The 9278-nt window shown below is 30.9% G+C and overlaps 1 protein-coding gene across 1 annotated transcript; it reads left to right on the top strand.

Annotated features, from left to right (window-relative positions):
- On the top strand, nt 1-8842 carry LOC135831871 (cytochrome P450 18a1-like). The gene is made up of 6 exons (XM_065344695.1): nt 1-574; nt 4109-4233; nt 4329-5023; nt 5945-6120; nt 6990-7147; nt 7246-8842. Exons 1-6 carry the CDS (start codon nt 232-234, stop codon nt 7342-7344), a joined length of 1596 nt encoding a protein of 531 aa, XP_065200767.1. The 5' UTR covers nt 1-231; the 3' UTR covers nt 7345-8842.
- Nucleotides 8843-9278: the final 436 nt, after the last annotated feature.

The following is a 9278-nucleotide window of genomic DNA, read 5'->3' as shown; positions in this document are numbered from 1 at the left end:
CCTTGAAGGAATCACATGTCGCCTATAAAAGGACCTTAAAGACTCAATATTTTAAAAGTATCGTTTCTGAGGTGTAAGACAACCTGTTGCGAATCTGGTTACAATTTCCCGCACCGCGATCAATTTTCGAAATTATTTATCTTCAATTTTTTTAAATCGAGTTTTTATTTGTACGGACAATTTTCATGTTGACATTTTTTATCGTATAATATTTTTTGTATTTTTTCAAACATGGCTTTACGTTTTGGAAGATTTTGGAATTATTTCGACGTTACGGCTTTATCATTTATTGCAGTTTGTTTAAGTATAATATTAGTTTATAGAAAGTATAAAAATTTACCGCCCGGACCTTGGGGTCTGCCATTCGTCGGATATTTGTGTTCAATTATCAATGAAAACGTTCACGATAAATATTTCGAACTGTCTAAAAAATACGGAAAAATATTTTCGGTTAAATTGGGACAGAAAAATGTAGTCATTATTTCTGATCCTCGAATGCTCAAAGAAGCTTTCAATAAAGAAGAATTCAATGGAAGACCATCTAATGAATTTTATAAATTACTCGGAGGATATGGTAAGTACTCTTGATTTTTCTGCAATAATTTTTATAATCATTTTTAATACTTAATTGTTGAAAAATTCATTTTACATTTTTTTAATGCAATGTTTTTGGTTTCATTAGACCTATATTTATTTATAATTATTTTTTATAGGTATTAAAAAAAAAAAAAAACGAATGTGTGCTATTATCAAGGTTGTTGACTATTTCTCAACACACTCATTTATATTAAATTGATTATGTGCTTTCAAGATTAAACATTTCTGGGTTACTATTCCAAAACAAATCACAATTAAATACGTGTGATACAAAGTGAAAATTATCATTAACTAAGTAACTTTTAAAATTCTCTAATTGCTTGTATCTATTCATTTTGCAATTATTTTTTACCGAAAAAATGGATTTCTCCTAATAATTTCAAAAGCATTAAGATAATTTCGTCTTCTATTTATCCTGTCTCGTGCCAAGTCATGAAAGATACGATGCAAAGCACGTATAAAAAAAATATTTGTACAAGTGAATTAGTTGAATCATTTAAAATCTTGTGCGTAGTTTAGTTATCCACCAATAGTTAGTTAGGTAAGTACCTTACCTACGGTTGATTTATAATCTGAAAATGGAATTTAAAAAAATGATGTGATGAGAAAAATTGACTAGGTATTTAATTTCTTTCATAAAAAAATAAAGATAAAAAAATATCGCATAACACAGATTACGAAAATGTAAACCGTTAGAGAATAAAAAATTCTGCATTTTCGACCGATATTTTTTTTAAATTTAGTTCAACGTTGTTGTATTCTGAATTAACTTTACGTCGATTGTTCTTATCATTAAATCTAAGTGATAATTCTTCTTACGTACATTGCCTTTATCGGCAGGTAGCTTTCTTCAATGCGAAAAACTTTTAAAACCACGTTGAGTTTATCTATTTTTAAAATTACGCAATTAGTAAACATATCAGAATATTTTACATAAATTAATTTGTAGGTTTTTCGGACGGGTTAAAAATCTCGTATTTTGTCGGTATTTGTTTTGAATTCGAAATATGACGTTGTAAAGTCAAAATAACGAATAATTTTATCATTTTCTACAACTCCAAACCTTATAAATTAGTGGTAGAGGTAAAAGTATGCCAATAATACCTGAATTCAGTGCCAACATGTTTATTAAATTTTATTGTAAATAAATTTATTAATTAATTTGCACAACGAATTATCTCGTATCTCGTCTATTGAATATTCTTTCAAAACCATATTGCAAATATCCACTTTATATGATAGTAGCTTCTTGAAATGATTATATTCGTATGAAATTATTCCTACTATATTCTTTCTTAGGTACACTTAAAAAATTCATACTTTTTCAAAACATAGGTATCTCATTGCTAAAAATGTTGATATTTTAACTGAACATACGGGAAGTAGACCGTTGAATTTTTTTACAAAGAAAAATTGTTGATGTTACCAAAATTTAGTCAAATTTTGCATTCATAAAATTAGTACAAATCATTAAATTAGATTTCCTAATTTTCTGAAAGCAATACTCAACGTTATTATAATTGAAATTCAGTATAATTAAACACAATGCTCGAAAAAATGTCTTATTAGCGTTTCGATGTTCGAGTAGTTTTCCTGATTAGTGTAAGTTATGCAACTTGTTTAACACTCTTGTTCGAATAGATGCGAATCATACGAAGTTTGCGTTCCTCTATGGAAGAAATATGAGATTTCGTTCGCCTTCTCATTATAATGTATTACGTTGACGATTTGACGTGTTTCGCAAATAGATAGTTTTACATCGTAACTAAAAGTACCCAAACGGCTAAGAAGGAACGCTTATTGTCCCTAGTATTATACCACACAATTGATCGAAAAATAATTTTTTCGTCAATTTCTTCAATAAAAAGTTCATCTATTGAAGAAAAAAACCGTCTTGAAACCAAAAAATTACAATTTTTAATTTCTTGAACATTAATTAGGTGGTACTTTATTGAAATTTTTGAAAACGAATCGGTCATTAGAAAATGAGCGTTTGAAGCCTAGAATGGAAATTTTGTTTACATTAGCATTGAGGAGGGCTTGAAAATTTCATCAGACTATTTCAATGCACAACGTTAAACGGGCTTTATTTTTGGGAAGATGAGGGGACGGGGAGAAAAGCAAGACTTATTTGTATGGATTTGAGGTTTTTTGATTGTGTACAAAATGAGCTTCCCAATTACGTTTGTCAAGTTGCCACGATGATTACTTGAAGGCGTTTATAAGCTTGCGTCTATACCTATATTTATTTTTTCCTTGAACATACAGGGAATTCAATTTTGAACAATTGAATGAACCAAAGTAAAAAATATCAATGTCAAAAAAAATCGATCGCGTAATTAATTTTTCTATATTTGCTTTTGCTGTGAATATTATTACAAATTATTTTAAAGAAGCGTCAATCATTTTTTTAAAAAACAAATGAACAAAACACAATCGATGGAAGTTATTCGTAAAATTAATTATCCTCAAAATTAGATGATCTATAAAGAACGTGAGTTTTTTTCTTGCGATGATTGGTTCCTCCTCCTTGCACGTGTCTGCATAAATTGCAGTTATTTAGGGGATCTTTTTTCATTGAAGAAGAAAAAAAATCAAAGCATCGAAATGTTTGATTAAAAGTAAACATTCGGTGTAAATTACATATTAATTATGTATTTTAAAAATAATTTCACCAATGCATTGTAATTTTCTACTACGTCATAAATCATAATTAACAACGGTGTAAAAATTGATAGGTTAGATAATAATAACACGCTAAGAACGAGTTTAAGACTAGCGCTCAAATAATTTACGATTAAGGCAGGTTGAAGCGGATTGCCTCCTCCCTTCATTGATCAACCTAGACTGTGCCTACTGTGGTCACCCAAAATACCTGGCGCCTCGTGTGTGAGCAAGTTGTTCTCTAAGGAAGTTTGCAAAGTTGTCTGACTTCTATTCTCTGGAACCTCTTTCCATTAAGTGTTAGCCAGACTAGACCGCATCGCACGTTCCTCGTCTCTCGTCTGGTTACATTTTTTTTTTCGAAGCAGGTTTATCAATGTTTACCAATCATGTGAAAGCGATAAATTTTGGACGAGTGGGTACTTTCTAAAAAAAAAAGGAGTAATTGCTATTTTTTTTTCATTTTTTGTTGTTCTTTTTTGCATTGTACTTTCCAATGGGCGCCGCCTTTATTTAATTTTAATTGCGAAGTGATTTTTACAATACCTACATATACCAGGGCCTGCAGTGTTAATTCTTTCCTTTCTGAAAAAAAGCAAGGCTTTTACACGTCTAACTCAAAATGCAATTGTAACGAGTTTTCAAAAATGAAACTAAGAAAATGAAGCACACATGTCATTTTGAAACGGAAAGAAATAATGAAAAAAAAAAAACTTTGGTGTTTTGGATGGGTATTTAAAAAATGCAGTGCACTTTTGAGATGAATATATCTAAGATAGGTAGGTACCTATACTGAAGCAATTTTGAGACAATGTTACCTTCAATGTATTTTTCGTTATTTCTTCAGGTATTATAAACACCCAAGGCCATATTTGGAAAGAACAGCGAAGATTTTTGCACGCTTGTCTGCGATGGTTCGGTATGACAATTTTTAATCGTAAAAACAACAATCAGTTGGAAAGTAGAATCATGGTAAGTGTAAAGATAAAATTCAACTGTTTGACAATGAACTTTTCCTAATAAGTTCGCGAAAAGTAAAATAATGTGATATATAATTTGTTTCACAGGGAGAAGTCAAATTGTTGTTGGAAAATTTGAAAAATCAAAAAGGCCGCGCAATCGATTTAAATCACAGTTTCGTCATTTCTATCAGCAACGTTATTTGTTCGCTATTGATGAGCGTACGATTCAGTTTCAACGATCCAGTATTCAAAAACCTTATGATGAAAATGGAAGAAGGTTTCAGACTTTTTGGAGGAATCGTGCTATTGAATTATTTTCCATTTCTGCGCTTCTTTCCGTTCTTTTTAAAAGAGTTCAAGAAAATCGAAGAAAATAAAAAACAAACTCATCAATTTTTCCAAAACATAATCGACGATCATAAGAGATCATTCAACGAGTCGAACACCAGGGACGTTTTAGACTTTTATCTATCAGAAATACAAAGAGCCGAACGTAACGGTAACAGTGAAAACCTGTTCGATGGCAAAGATCATAATTCTCAAATAAGGCAAATTATCGTCGATTTATACACAGCTGGTATGGAAACAACTAAGACGACCTTACACTGGAGCATAATATACATGTTACATTATCCGGACGTCGCTAAATCCATTCAGGCTGAATTGGACGCTGTGGTGGGAAGGAAACGACTACCAACTTTCGAAGATTTACCATATTTACCAATCACCGAATCGACTATATTAGAGGTTTTAAGGAAATCTAGCATCGTGCCGTTAGGAAATTCGCACGCCACTATGAAGTAAGCATTTGTGTTAATTATCTGCGATTTGTCGCCCGCGGTTATTTATTTACTCGTATTTCTTAATTGGTACCTACCTACCTACGTATGTACCTAAGTAGTCGATTTGTTGATTTGTCGAATCAGGTGGTTTATAACATTTACACTCTAATCATGTGATCGAAATTCGAATGATTACCTATATTTTTATCCGTTAGACTTGTTCCCTAAGTCAACATTGTAGTTGAGTACAACTCTATTACTCACCTACCTATTTCGAAATTTCGAATAGAAGAAATGAATTGTTTTTACCCACAAATGTCGACTTATTCGATTTTATTTCATCGACTACCACACAAAGTGAAATCGATTAGCCTATATTTCTGGCTTGTAAAGCGCGTTAAAGGCTCCTGGTTGAACGAATCTTATTATTATGAATGATTATCCTAATGCCAGAGATGTTGCGATTCTCATCCTAAAATAATCGCGGTTCTCAAAAGTGCGATTCTCATAATAGAATCGCATATTTGCGGTTCCAATTTTTTTTTAAATTTTAAAACAAACCAATATTGAGCGAAAAAACCGAAAAAAAACCATTTCATTCCTGGAACTAGGTACTAATTATCTATCTAGGGTAGAAATTGAAGAAATCAATTTAGAACTTTTTTTTACATGGCTGAATCTTGAAAATTTGGGAACCAAGATTTCAAAGATTGTAAATTTTCTATTGTAGAGAGAACCGCAAAAGAACCGCGGCTTTGCGATTCCGTACGCGATTCGAATCGGAACAACTCTGCTAATTGCCTAATGTATGTTATAAAACTTGGTTTTTGTATAGGTGGTTCAGAAATACACCTATCAATAAATTACGTAATATGTAGTATACAATACAACGTCTACCGTAATTATATTAACGTAATTTTTTTTTGTCTGTGTTTATAGAGATGTCTATTTCAAAGGCTACCTAATCCCAAAAAATACAGAAATTGTTCCTCTGATTTACGCAGTCAATAACGATCCAGAATTATGGGAATCACCTGAAAAATTTTTACCTAGTCGTTTTTTAAACTCTGAAGGCAGAGTGACCAAACCAGATCATTTCATACCTTTTGGAATTGGTAAGCTGATGATAAGAATTGAATGATTTAGACTAAGTTAGGTTATTTTAAATTACTTGCAAATTTAATCATTAAGTATCGAGCTACCTACTACATGCCCCGCTACCTCTAATCAATTCATTGAAAACTAATTTTTATGGCGCCAATTTTCTCTTTGTAATTTCGTTGACTGAAACAAAAATTAAAATTCTATCGCTTGAAACCCATCGAAAATCACACCCGTCCCTTTAATTACAGGTTTTTAACTGCGATACGATTTAGGTGTATGTAAATTACACACTGGTCGTTTGCGAATGTAATTATAAAAATGTACACATGTATTTGTGTTTCTCGCATGATCATTCGTAATTGAAGCATTTAAGCCAACCTTAATATGTGTAATAATATTTAATTATTAGGACTTTTTTTTCGGTTAAATTTTCGAAATGTTGGTCATGAAAGATATGATTGAAATTCTTTTTCGCAATCGAAACAGAAAAAACGTGAGCGATGCCTACTGCGTAATTAATAACTTTTATTAGTTTTTTTCCGATGTTAAAAATGAAGAGTGCCTGGTAGGGTTTTAATAATTGCCAAACCAATAGATCCTTGCCCCGGGCTGAAGTTGAATAGAAACAATACCTATTCGCAGTTCAATTCTTTTCATTCATTTTTTAAAATACCTTCGAGAATTTTTGACTGAGGGCCAAAACTGAAAGGGGGTGAAGACCTAAGATTTTTTATAGTTGGTAGAAATTAACATTGAGGTATGAAATTAGAATTACCTACCTATAGAAGATTTTAGGGTGTAGCTCATTCTTAAGCTTACGTATTTTTCAAATTGATAAAGCAGGTAATATTGATGTTGATTTTTGTTTTTTATTTTGTAGGAAGAAGAACGTGTTTAGGAGAATTTCTCGCTCGAATGGAGATATTTTTATTTTTTTCGTGCATTTTACATACGTTTAATATTCAATTACCCGAAGGACATACTTTACCGAGTCTAGAAGGGTACTTTGGAATCACGCTGAATCCCGGAGCTTATAAGGTATTTATCCTCGAAGTGTATTATTTCCTTAATTTACCTACTACGTAGGCTACATGTTCTTGAAAATTTTAACAATCGAAAATCATTTTTATTCGCAGGTCCAGTTAATCGAAAGGCCTTTCTCAGCTGATGTACACACTTCATCTGTGTTACCAGAAATTCTCAGTAATAAACGGATGCCAGCTGGTTCGCATTAGCTTTTCATTATGTATGGTATCCATACATTACAGACAAAGCTTAAAAAGTTCCTATTTATCACTGTGTGATTACCTCCTAATTTAATTGTAACGTGTTAGTTTTTAAGGATAAATTTCAATCGATACTCTTCAACTGAACTGGTCAACATCTCAGGTTGACGGATTTCGCATTTATAAGTAAAACATAAGATGCTAATTGATTTTATGAAAATCTCTCGTGATAAAGTCGTAGATAAATATGTTTATAAAGTGCTAGTCGTTTTTAAATTATCAGATTTTATAATTAACCTGTTCAAAAAAAATATTTACAAATTCAAACGAAACAATATAAAATTAGGCTATAGTGCAGTGGCATTACCTATAATATAAGGGCTGTGATTGAGCTGCATCAAAATCTACTTATCTAAACCTATCCGTTCAATTTGAAAAAAAAAATCAATTTTAAAAAAATAACGAATTAAAAGCCCTTGCGAATAAAATAACAAGTATACGTATAACCACCTCCCTTTTGGATTTCCCCCCCCCCCCCCCCCTAAGAAATAAATCCAGAGGAGTTATATAAGTTCCTTTAATTGTGATAAATATGGATTTGAAACATTTAATACATACTTAGAATTATTCTTTTTTTCTCTCATAAGTTATGTATGTATTATCTATAACTTTATTTTTTATCAAATGCGATTTGCTCCGGTGATTAATATGCCAGTTCTGTTGAATGTATTTTAATTTTTGTTTTTTATTGCCTATTTCTATGTACTTAAAAGTAGACTGTACGTTTTTAAAGTTCGATTTCGAGGCGAGGATTTTTCTTACCTGCGTCATACGGGTCCGACCATTATTTAATTTATTAGCCTACAATTGATAGTTTGTTAACACTGGCATAGAGTTAGATAATATAAACACTTTACAAGTTGGTATCGGAAGGAAACGTTACGCTTATTCTAATAATTTCCGTGTTAACAAGTTTTTCAATGTTTGCATTATTATTTAATTTCAAGCGTTTATATATTAATAAGCTCCCGTGCCATTTATTTATAATGTGATTGTAAATATTAGATGTAGTAGGTAGTCATTAGCATTAAAATTTATCTATGTGTAAAGTGACTTCTTGTACCTAACGGTAATTTTTTGCAAAATTAGATCGCATGCGTTGACGTACATATTCTGTAAGTATTCAGTATTACCACTTTTGCTCAATTATAGTTATTAAGTTATTAGATATCCTCTGTGTTTTTGAAGTCGTGTTTTTTTTTTTTTACATTATACAAATACAATTCATCGCATTATTGTTCGACGAAGCTTAAAACTTTGGGCTTTATTAATTTTTGATTTGCCATATTTAAAATTAAATATAAATATTTGTAAATAATATTTATATGTATCAGGTCTAATTTAACAAAATCATCGTATGAAGTAATGTTTTGTGAAATTTTGTTTATCGTGTTTCCTATTTAAGTCTTTAAGTAGGTATTAATAATAAACGTTTTATTTGAGAGAACAGTTTTTAATTTTTCAAACACTTACCAACTGAACCAATGATGCATTATTGATGCTGATTTCAAAAATTTTCCATCAGTTGGAGTTAAGTTAATACCTACGTAGAGAATAAAACTGGAACCCAATTTGATCCATTCAAGTTGAGTAAATGAATACAAAAAATTCAAAAACAAAAAACAATCTGCTAATTATTTTAGGTACGTACAGAAGAGTGGTTGGATTACCTATTTTATTCTATACCTACATTGATAGTAAGTGCTCAAAAAGTCAAAAATCTATATAAATGAATAGGTAAGCACCTTTTTGCGACTGAAAGTGATTACAAAAAGTTTTGAGGTTATTTGTTGCTACAAACTCAAACTCTTGAAGTAATTGTCAACAAAAAAGGATTTTAATTTAATCAAGGAACGTAAAATTCAACTTTTCTTTGATTTTAA

Source organism: Planococcus citri, chromosome 1 (genome assembly GCF_950023065.1).
Source record: "Planococcus citri chromosome 1, ihPlaCitr1.1, whole genome shotgun sequence".
NCBI classification, from domain to species: domain Eukaryota; kingdom Metazoa; phylum Arthropoda; class Insecta; order Hemiptera; family Pseudococcidae; genus Planococcus; species Planococcus citri.
The sequence above is the reverse complement of the archived record's forward strand: the minus strand, read 5'-3'. Positions and strand labels throughout refer to the sequence as shown.